General features: G+C 40.1%; 2 protein-coding genes across 2 annotated transcripts; one reads left to right on the top strand and one right to left on the bottom strand.

Moving 5' to 3' along the window:
• The first annotated feature begins 202 nt into the window (after positions 1-202).
• Positions 203-8,669, top strand: adra1d (adrenoceptor alpha 1D). Its single transcript, XM_077571010.1, has 2 exons — positions 203-1,372; positions 7,653-8,669. The coding sequence occupies exons 1-2, from the start codon at positions 415-417 to the stop codon at positions 8,177-8,179; spliced, it is 1,485 nt and encodes a 494-aa protein (XP_077427136.1). The 5' UTR covers positions 203-414; the 3' UTR covers positions 8,180-8,669.
• A 1,693-nt stretch (positions 8,670-10,362) lies between these two features.
• Positions 10,363-11,433, bottom strand: LOC144054784 (trace amine-associated receptor 3). Its single transcript, XM_077570071.1, has one exon. It carries the CDS (start codon positions 11,431-11,433, stop codon positions 10,363-10,365), a length of 1,071 nt encoding a protein of 356 aa, XP_077426197.1.
• Between the last annotated feature and the right edge of the window lie 215 nt (positions 11,434-11,648).

Below are 11,648 nucleotides of genomic sequence, written 5' to 3'. Positions count from 1 at the left end.
GGCACCATCCTCAACAGCAAAGCAAAAAGCTTTCAATTTGCATTTTCAAATAGCCTTGACGTGAGGAGATTTTGAGTAGTATGAAATAATACTTGAGTACGCGCACACGCGCGCGCGTGTTACGTGGGTGGAGCTGCAGGTTCGGACCTGCTCTGGCTGACTCTGGGAACCAGTTGATGGTCCAAATGATGCCACCAGAGCACGCCGCTGCACAGCCAAGAAGACATGCGTGCCCATGGCGCAGATTTGGAGACGCTTATATTTATTTGTGGTGCCTTTTGAAGTCTAACCGAGCTCCTGAGCGTGTTAGCTATGCGGTCCTACATGTTGCTGATCCTTTTTGGGGGTGTTTTACGCAACTGGCGCAGATGATGATGACCCACTGACTGAAAGTTATTTTTACGTGTCGTCAGTATGACGGATTCAAACTTAAGGAACGACAGCATCCAGGGGATCTGTTTCACGGAAATAGTCAATGGCTCTGCATTGGATCTTATGTTTCTAAACGACAGCACCACAGCGTGTTGGAACTTTACATTGGACTCTGGATCCGTATGGCTCGGGCTTTTTCTCGCCTTATTTATTCTGGTGGCGATCGTGGGCAACATTTTGGTTATCCTGTCCGTGCTGTGCAACAGCCACTTGCAGACGGTGACCAACTTCTTTATAGTCAACTTGGCCATGGCGGACCTGCTGCTCAGCATCGTGGTGCTCCCCTTCTCCGCCTCTCTGGAGGTTCTGGGCTGCTGGGTGTTCGGCCGGGTGTTTTGCAACATCTGGGCGGCGGTGGACGTGCTGTGCTGCACCGCCTCCATCCTCAGCTTGTGCATCATCTCCGTGGACCGCTACATCGGCGTCAAACACTGCCTCAAGTACCCTAGCATCATGACCGAGAGGAGGGCGGGCGTCATCCTGGTTCTGGTGTGGGTGTCGTCCATAATCATCTCCGTTGGGCCATTGCTGGGTTGGAAAGAACCGCCGCCTGTGGACGACAGCGTCTGCGTGATCACCGAGGAGCCCGGATACGCGCTCTTCTCCTCCCTCTTTTCCTTCTACTTGCCGCTCCTGGTCATCCTCATCATGTACTTTCGGGTCTACGTGGTGGCCCGCAGGACTACCAGAAGCCTGGAGGCAGGCGTCAAGCGGGAACGGGACAAGTCGGTGGAGGTGGTCCTGAGGATCCACTGCCGCAGCGTGTTGGAGGATGCTCGCACCGTCAGCTCCAAGAGCAACAAGCTGCACCCGTTCAGGAGCTCGCTCTCAGTGCGCCTCATGAAGTTCTCTAGGGAGAAAAAGGCGGCCAAAACACTCGCCATCGTCGTGGGCATGTTTATCCTGTGTTGGCTGCCTTTTTTCTTCTTTTTGCCTATAGGTAAGTAGCAACAAGTCCTCCAACGTGGATATATGTTTCTTCGTACTAATGCAGTGTTCGCAAACGTTTTACAACCAGTGTCACATAAAATAGGCTACTTACCAACGATTAGGTATCTCGGTATGGGATTTTTTAATAGGTTTTAAGTGAACTAATGAATACACACACACACACACACTCGCACGCACACACACACGCACATACACGTTCTCACCCACATAAAAACAAAACAAAAAAAAAACAAGAGAGAGAGTGATGATGACATGTCAAATCGGTAAAATTACCGAATGAACAATACTGAGCTCTCCAGGGGAAAAAAAGGTATCTCTTTGGGTTTCTTTAGCTCGTATGCAGTACAACAATGCATCATGCAACGTTAAAACACAGTAGGCATTAAGTATTGCTACCTATACTTGGTCTATATTCAGCAAAAAAAAAAAAAATACAAATAAATAATAATAATAATGTAACAGCTTTTATCCCTAAAAAGCACTGTGAGCAATTGAAACATTAAACAGTTTGAACATTAACACACAAAAAAACACGTGTTTTTTTCTCCTTCAATTTATCAATGTCTAAAAATAAATATGACTTAGTAGGCTATAAGTTATATAAAAATACGTATTATAATACAGTAACTTGTGAAAAAACACCCTAATTGAACATCCATCTGTCCATTTTTTAACCACTTGTCCTCACAAGGGTCGTGAGCAGTAGGCGGGGTACACCCTGAACTGGTTGCCAGCCAATCGCAGGGCACACAGAGATGAACAACCATTCACCATTCTTGTCACTATATTACATTTAAAATACCATTATTTAGTTGTCCTTAATATTCTTCTAACATTAGCTTTTTGATTGGAAGTATTATCGTTTCTATGCTTTATTAAAGAGTAATTTTCCCATATCAGTGAACTGTTCCATTAGCATTATGTAATCTTAGCAACAATTTTATAGTAATAAACACTTTTCACAAAAGTTGAATAAAAATTCAACCTTAATGTTTAAAAACAAGCATTTCTTTAAAATTGAATGCAAATGTAATGAAAGTCATACAGTAAAGTAATACAATTGAACTGTATGCAGTCATTCTTTGGTGAGCCCGCATACCACTAGCACATGTTGAGAACCACTTAACTATCAAGGAATAGTGGAAACTGTCATTGAAAAGCACCTCCATGGATATGTTGGCTTGTCACCCTCTGTACCCGTGACAACATATACAATGCCACTTGTTACAAGTTTAATTCATTCTGTAATCACATTTTTAGCACAATTTGTCCATGCATTATATGCCAATAATGAAAAAAAAAAAACGCACTTGGCGAACGTTTGTGACCTTGATTGAACCCTGACAAAAAATCAACATTGGCTACTTAAGCAAACACTCGCTCCTCAGTGGAATACAGGCTTACCCTCCTTAACTCACTTCAACGTATAGTTCCTTGGCACCAAGACGCCAAAACAAAATTTGTATTTCTTTGTCCTAAACAGAAAACAGTGAATAGGTGAATTTTATGTACATATACGAATGGCAAACTGTAAAATGTGAGGAATCCGCCTTACAGTATTTGTGTGTTGGATGGGTGGTCCTGTGTGTTGGTGTGCCTGGGCCCAGCTGTAAGCTGTAGTCGGTTAGTGTGCATGTGAGTGTCTGGGTGTGAGTTGTAGTCTACAGCAGCTTCTTGCAAATGTTTTAATTTTGTATTTTTGTGTGTTTGATTGTCCCAATTACAACAACAAAAACAACAACAAAAAAACAGCTGAAAGTGCAATGGTATTGGAAAAAATCTTGGAAAAAATCTTGGAAAAAATCTTGGAAAAAATCTTGGAAAAAATCTTGGTAACCTAGTTCTCCATTGTTTTCAGATAAAAAAAATTGAGTCATAACTCGGGAAAAAAAATCTGCAGGTTTGAGCATAGGCTACATTATGTACTTTAAGTCTACTGCATTTGCACCCCCTAACCCATTTCATTAGTCCAGCATTGAGCTTTATTGATATTTTAGGGACACCATACTTCAGCTTGTTCTCGGCCAAATTGAAGTGAGTCATAACTGGACGCATGTAACAAGTCACACACGGTTTGCTTGTGTCATCATAAAAATGTAAATAGTCTGAGAAGGAAAAGAATGACAAAGAGAAAATCATAGCTGCCTATACTGCTATGATGGACTTTTTAGGGAGTAAGGCGCAAAACATGTCGAGGAAAGGATGTAAGGGGACAATGCAGGGTCTGCTGCCAATGCACCTTTTGTCACTCAAAAAAATCCTGCCCTGAAATTAATTTCAAACAAATAAAAACAATACAGTACATACCCGTAGAGTAGCTGTATAGTATAGTAGCTGTTATCCTAATTCTATATGTAAAAATATTTAAATTTCAGAATTGTTGCTCTATCCACTACACTACCTCCTCCTATACTGACCTCCCTCCCCTCTCATTTATGTTTATGTGGACTCCTTCCATTCTCCCAGGCTTCTCCCAACCCATGTTTGTTAGTTTCGCTCTCCAAATTGGCTGTAGGTGTGAATATGGATGTGATCGGTCTTGATGTGGTGACTGGTGATCTGTCTATGGGGTACCCCGCCTCAGAAAAAGATGTAAGGGATAGTATAGTTTGTACTTGGAATGACAGAAATGAAAGACTTCTCCTTTATTGTATAATCTTGACTAGTGCCAGAAAAAAAAAAAAAATTCTGACCTTCAAGGTACAATCTACACAAATATATCACAAGGCTTGGCATGAATACTCATTTCAAAGTTGTTGTTTTTTACTTCCAGGGTAAAAAATGTAACGGAATGTTTGCAGTCTGTAAAAGTTAAATGCCAAGAGTACAAAAACAGCACGGCTTGTGGAGATGCAGTAGATTTTTTTTTGTTGCACATCAATCATAAAAACGTGTAAAATGTACCAAGAATTAATCATCAGTGTTGTTACCGCTTTATATTGGGAGGAACAACCAGAGCATTGCTATCTGTTGATTGGTTCACAGAAAATCTGTTCCACTTGGAGAAAACATGAGTGGATAGGAAATGTTCTATTTGATAAATTATGTGAATTATTTGTCACATAAGTGGTCATTTCAAAGACATGACATGGTCATTCATTCTTGTTTATGGATGCCATCATAATTGCAGGAATTGCATTTAGAGTTGACGCTACAATCATGCATTCATTTTCACAGGTGAGTTGGACCCTCTACCATCTAATTTTGGGCAAAAGGAGCATATCGTCACCCTCTTAAAATAATTGCCTATAAAGTCTTTAAAAAATATATATATTTTTAGCATAAATCATCTCCTCATGATGCAAATAGATCTTCTTTTTTTTGCGTTTCCTGAAAAATCTTAAAAAATGACTTAGGCGATTATTTTAAGAAAGTGTCAATATCATTTTTTTTGTACACAAACGTTTTTGCAAACACTGCATATAATAGTAAAAAGTAGCATTAAAACACCACGTGAGAGGTGTTCTGGCTGGTCGATATAAGTATAAGCTATCAGAGATTCCCATCTATTGTGAGTTCAAATGGTGTGCTGTGGGAAATTATCCACTTAATTGGTTCAGTGTATTGTGACAGTCAGAACAATTAAATGCTCTTCCACTAGATGGCAAGTGGCACATAGAGTAATTAACGTGTATCCACTTTTTGTGACATTTTAGTTTGGTTGTGGGATGTTCCCAATGTCTTTATATGCAATGTAAATGGGATGCAAAAACTTTGCACACAGTCACTTTTATTGATATAAAAACAACATAGGTGATCCAGGGTTCCCATGTATTGCATCACATTATTTTTTAATGTAGGTAACCTGTAGTGACCTGCGTTGTGTTAAAACGGTCAATACTGATTAATTTGCAGAGAGCGTTTGAAAATATTTTAATCAAGACTAATAGAGTTTGCAGTGACTGCAAACACTATTAGTCTTGATTAAATGTCATTTTGTGTTAGGGTTTGTTTTGGTAAGTTTGAGCTTGTAGTACTTCCCCACACCAATTCTCACAGCTGCTAAATTCTTGTGAAAGTCAGCATGTTTTGTAGGTTTACCCGAACCTCTGGTTTTAAAGATCAGGTTCACACAGGTACAGGTAAGTTTAGAAAAAAAATAATTACCAAAGGGAGTTGTCTGTTGTGGACAGCTCCTCGTAAAGATCACAGATTGATGGATACAAGGAAGGGGAAAGCTGCACGTCGAATAGCCATCTTTTGCCAGGGGGGCAGACATGCACTTTAAACACCTATTTATGTCAATCAGGCTTCTTATTTGGGAAGATGCAACCAGAGTTTTTTGACCTATCCAAAATTCCAATTAGCCTTTTATTCAATACCTATTTGTTGAGGACATCTGGAAAAATAGCCATTCTTTTTTTTTTTTTAACTTACAGAATTTTTTCCTTGCAAAAGTAATTACTAAATGAAAACAAACACTATTTTTATTTTCCTTAAAGAGAATTAATAATGAATATTCAAGTCAAGTGCAATGAAGTCAAGTCAATGTTAATTAAAGTCAACACTTAAATATATTATGTGTTAACATTGTATAATTGAAATCATAAACACTAAACAGTAATACAATAGTAAAACATGCACTATAATTTTCAATAAATATCAAACATATTTGTATGAATGATTTATTATTACTTAATGGTGGCATCATCTCAATAAACTGGTTCATAGTTGAACTTCAACTATTGAATCAAACATTTTGGACAAAAAAAATGATACAATCCAACTGCACCTTAGGTGAGACAAAAGCAAGCCACTTCAACATTGGCAGTTTTTGGTCGATGGCTTGAGAAGCCGTAAGCGGTCTGTTTGTTTCTGGGAACCCCTGGTGTGACCGCTGATGAGAAACCAGCATTATGCTTTGATGAAAGTCACATCCAGACTATTTTGCATACACTCACCTCCTGAGCCATGCATTGCATTTTCCACACAAATCTTGCATTTTCTACTCAAGCAACTTCATTCGGATTTTGTGCGGCAGCACGGCGCTCTTGCATGTTCTCGTTTTCGCCATGTACTTCAGCTTCCTCCCACATTCCAAGATATACGCTACTGCTTACCCAAAGTCAAGTGTGATAGACTCCAGCTCATCCTTGACGCTTGAATGGATACATTATACAAAAAATTGATGGATGGGTGTGCTGCATTGTCTGAAATTTTAGACACATTGTGGTTGCTGTATAAAATAAAGAGAAAATTGTTTTCACATCATAAAACCCATCATAACATTTTAACGTTTTATCTTCAAAAATAGAATAAATATGTTAATCTTTGAAAATAATGAAAACAAGAAACCATTTAATTTGATAACACATAACAATGGTGACATTTGGAATTTCTACACAGCAAATCAGTCTGTGTTAAATTTCCAGCGTTCGATCAAATATGCAGTAAGCATTGTTATTTTAACACTGTTAGGATAAAAATTACACTGTCAGAGAAAATGTCCTTGAGTGTTGGGGTGGATGTTGGGTGTAACTTGAACAGCATTACCTTGAGTGTTAAATTGACCACATCCTCATTTCCGGTGAAGGAGAAACTTTCCAATTTTCCAGCACGCCATTGACATTTCAATAGCGAAACATCAAATAGTGTTTGTAGTTGGGGCAGTGTGGCTCAGTGGTAGAGTGGTTGTCTTGCAACCCTGAAAACATGGGTCCGATCTCAGCAGTATGACTATCTCAAAGTATCCTTGAGCAAGATACTGAACCGCCCGTTACTCCTGAGGGGTGTAAGGCGGAAAAGCACAATATAAGTGAAGTATCATTTACCAGAGTAAAGTGGTAAAAACGGACACTAGTGCAATACACTCATAAGTGTTTAAACACCCAGAGTTAAGTGTGGTTTGGCAGCATTAAATGTTTAACACTGACACTAGTGTAGAGTATTTTCAACACTACCCAGTGTGATTTTTAACACCATACAGTGTTGGAGTAACACTGGTCAAGTGTGGATTTACACTCATTGGTGTGGACACATGTAAACACTTTTCTAGTGTTAGATTTAACACTTTCAGTGTTAAATCTAACATTGGTGATGTGTACCAATCTGTGCATACGTAGGGCTGTTTGACCTTAGAAGCTCTATTTCCAAGAACAGAACAGCCTAGACCGGTCTGACAAATACAGGGAGCCTTGCGCTCAACGTGAAAATCAGGATCCACTGGTATTTGTGCCACACCGCAGATGCGCTTGTCTAAGAAAAAAAAATAATAATGAAATTCCATAATCAATTTTCCTATTTACATACATGTTTCTCTTCTACTATAGGCTCCTTCTTTCCAGCGATGAAGCCATCAGAGACCGTATTCAAAGTGATCTTTTGGCTGGGCTACTTCAACAGCTGCATCAACCCCATGATCTACCCTTGCTCCAGCAAAGAGTTCCAGCGGGCTTTCACCCGTCTCCTCAGGTGTCGCTGTCGCCACAGACGACGGGCCCTGCGTCGCTTCTATGACCAGAAGTGGCGCTCGGCCGTCAGGGGGATGGCGTTGGAACAAAGAGGAGAACACGAGTCTGGCTACGCCACGCACAGCTCCTGTGGCAGCTCTTTGTTAAGTAAACCGGGCGGGAGTTTAAAGAGATGGAACCTGTTCCCACCGCTGCGGAAGTCCTCCTTTCAGCTCAAAGAAACAGTGAACAACTTGTCAAATAAAATCAAGGGAGGCACGGGGCGAGGCAGCGCACCTGCAGTGGTCGATGCCGTTTCAATGGGGATTTACAACGTCTGTGAACAGAGCAGTTATCACATCTATGACTTGGCTGAATGTTACGGCCTGAAGGAGACGGACATTTAATGGACCACAAGAGGACTCCTTATTCTCAAAACATCATTTGATCATTCAAATTCAGAATTGACAAACGAAACAACTAAGAATGGCATTCATCAATGCAACAGCTGTATGAGAAATCTGCCTTTACAAAAAATAATTCCCAGTTGTGCAAATGGTCATGATGGCATGATCCCAGCACAAAATAAAACTTAAAACATTATTTATTTATTTCTATCCTTCACAACCATGATAGATTCAACACATTGTTTCAGTTTCACTTGGTTCACACACATTTTCAATGTCACATTTTTATGCTCATCTTGATGTTGGTTTATGTTGACAATGCATATTAAGACAGGGCAGTTGCTGGCAATTAAATGCTGCAACATATTTCTTATAACTGTTGGAGTCACAGCATACGTTTTAAGTGACGCAAATATGTGGCCATTATAAATGTAAATTCAAGTGCAGAGTGCTACTGTGAAATGAAATGAAACATGCATATTTGTCCCGATGCTGTGTTTGTTTGTTTTTTGTGCAAATTAAATATAAAAATAACAATGTTTTTCCCCATTTCCCTGTTACCAAATTTAGCGTGATATTGTCAATTGGAGAGTAACAAAATGACCTGCACCGTCCAGCACATGACACTATTGTTCCACTTCACATCACAGCAACAAAATGTTCACATCACAGTAACGACAATGTTTAAGACATCAATAATTATTATAATTTAGTGTAATTAAGGTAACACACACGCACACTCTTAAACTCACTAAATGAATGTTATACAATAGGACTCCTGCACCAGCACTTTGCCTGCAAGCTATAGATGAGCCAATTCACCAAATCGGTGCTCTCAAAATAAACTTATAAGTCTGTCTTCTTTTTTTTATATCTCAAAATCTAAATTGGACTACAGACGCTCCCCTACTTACGAACATTCGAGTTCCGAACAACGGTACATACGAACATTTCTGCGCGTACAGTATGTCGAAAAATGTTTGGAAAGAGATGCTGTAATTTAGATTTTGTATTGCGCGTAGTGCTTCTTTCCGCCGCTAATACCGACGATTGGCGCTGTGAGAGCTCATTGGAGGCTGAGCAACGTGGCGAGGAGGAGGAAGAAAACGTATAATATACGTATAGTATATATAAAATAACTTTTGAAGCCGATTCCAGCGACGACGAAGAATCTCTCATGATATAAAATCCTCCTCTTCCTCCTCCTCCATCATCTCCTTAAGCATCGAGTACATCTTCCAAAAGTAAGTTAAACTTCATTTTATTTATCTTATTACGTACATGTACATACTGTGTGTGTGTCTCTTGCTCTCTCTCTCTAACATACGTAGTACAGTACAGTACTGTACGTATTCTCTCCATTTTATTAAAAGTTTTTTTCAGTACAAACCAATGCAGGTTACTTGTACAAGCCTTAAACATACTTATATAAACCTTCAATATACTTATATAGGCTTTAAACATAAATTATAATACAAAATATAGCACTGAAGCAACTTACGAACAAATTCACCTTACGAACGATCGTCCGGAACGTAACTCGTTCGTATGGTGGGGAGCGTCTGTACTCCAAATGTTTATAGGCCCATCTCAGGCAACTTTATTTCGTCATTGTACTGAAACACGCCATTTGAGTTACAGAACTGAAAGAAAGACGAGTAGGTTTTTAGCATAGAATTATCAAATACATGAAATACAGCCGCACGGCATTTAAGTTAATACATTGTGGACACTAAATCCATTACAGTGATACAATTTTGATAAAAGCAGCAATGAGCCCAAATATACAAGATAAGCTCAATGTGCAGAAATTGAAAAGTACTGTATTTTACAGTTAATTTTATTGTACATTTATAAATTTTATTTCACAAGGATGCAAATACCACTGATTCAGTGGAGTGGCTTGATTGTAAAATGAATTACAGGTTTCTGTTTTATGTTTATTTGCATTACTATTGGTAGATAAATGAGAATTAAAAAAAACTAAACAAGCCTATCAGACAGTAAGATATAGCTTACCCGGTTTGGAGTTAAAAAGTGTTTTCCTTTTTTATAAAAAAAAAATGCCACGAGAGTACAGCAAGTGATCAAGATTGTGTTAAAGTCGGTCCACCCAAGTTCAGTCATGAATACTGAAATGCTCCACACTAATCCATCGGTTCCAACACACCACAAAAATCATTTTATGATTTATTTGCACAGTCATTTAATTCCTTCCTGGTGTGTGATAGCTCCATCCCAGGAGATATTCCAGGTCGACATACTCTACAGCCCATGAACATGAGGAATGCCTTACGAAAGGAGCGATTAAAGAAACCATACAGGAAGGGATTTAGCGATGAGTTAATATATCCCAGCCATAAAAAGATGTCCCAGATGACCACTTCTGTGCTGTAATCAATAAAGGGGTCCACGATGTTGACAGTAAAAAACGGCATCCAGAAGATGAGGAAGACTCCCATGATGATGCCTAAGGTTTTTGCTGCCTTTCGCTCTCTCTTCATGGCATTGCGGTGCTTTTTCTTTTTGCTCGAGTCTTTTCCCACCCCGGCGGCCATCTGGCTTTCCATGGCGCTGATCTGCCTTGCCTGGCGTCTGGCTACCTTGAATATCTTCCAGTAAGCGATCAGCATGATAGCCATGGGCAGGTAGAAGGCTATCAAGGAAGCCATGACAGCGTAGATGCGATTGACTAAGAAAACACATACGTCCGGAGGGAGCACGATGTCAACCCCGGCAATATGGAGGCCTAACATTATCGGACCGAAGGAAATGAGCATGGGAACAGCCCAGCAGATGACAATGAGGAAAGCCACTCGACCTTGAGACATTTTTAAAGAATAAACCAACGGGTTGCAGACGGCGTAGTAGCGGTCAAAGGCGATGCAACTCAGATGGAATATGGAAGCAGTACACAGCATGACATCTAAGCTGGAGTGAAGCTGACAAAAGAGCGAGCCAAAGTACCAGCACCCTTCCACGGTCCGAATCATACTGTAAGGCATCACCACCAGGCCCACCAGGCAGTCAGCCACAGCTAGGGACATGACGAAGGAGTTTGTGGGCGACTGCAGGTGTTTAAAGTAGGAAATGGACAAGACCACCAGAAAGTTGCCCACCACTGTGCAGATGATGCCAATGAAGAAGAAACTGTACAGGATAAAACGAAATGCCTGGCTCCTCAACATGGCGCAGGAGTCCTGATCCATCTCAAGTGTTGTGTTAGCAGCGTCTTCAAAGCTACTGTTGTCCATCTTCTTGTTCAATCTGTCAAAACATGCAGACTATCATTGACACAACTGAATTGGGGTTGTCGGACCAAGATGATGAAAATGGAACAGGGAGGAAGACCCGACCCTCTATAAGTCAGGGAAAAAATGGATGGATGGATGGGTCTAGAATACATTAGAGCTTGTGCTAAAACTACAGTAGCCGGGAGGTGCAATTTTTTTTTTATAAAGCTGGAGAC

This window comes from Vanacampus margaritifer, chromosome 7 (genome assembly GCF_051991255.1).
Source record: "Vanacampus margaritifer isolate UIUO_Vmar chromosome 7, RoL_Vmar_1.0, whole genome shotgun sequence".
Taxonomy (NCBI): Eukaryota; Metazoa; Chordata; class Actinopteri; order Syngnathiformes; family Syngnathidae; genus Vanacampus; species Vanacampus margaritifer.
The sequence above is the reverse complement of the archived record's forward strand: the minus strand, read 5'-3'. Positions and strand labels throughout refer to the sequence as shown.

Bases quoted from the DNA above. Each gene is read 5' to 3' on its own strand.
- LOC144054784 (XM_077570071.1), bottom strand. From the start codon at position 11,433: ATGGACAACAGTAGCTTTGAAGACGCTGCTAACACAACACTTGAGATG.
- adra1d (XM_077571010.1), top strand. From the start codon at position 415: ATGACGGATTCAAACTTAAGGAACGACAGCATCCAGGGGATCTGTTTC. The intron at 1,373-7,652 runs GTAAGTAGCAAC...CTTCTACTATAG, and splicing joins TTTCTTCTTTTTGCCTATAG to GCTCCTTCTTTCCAGCGATG.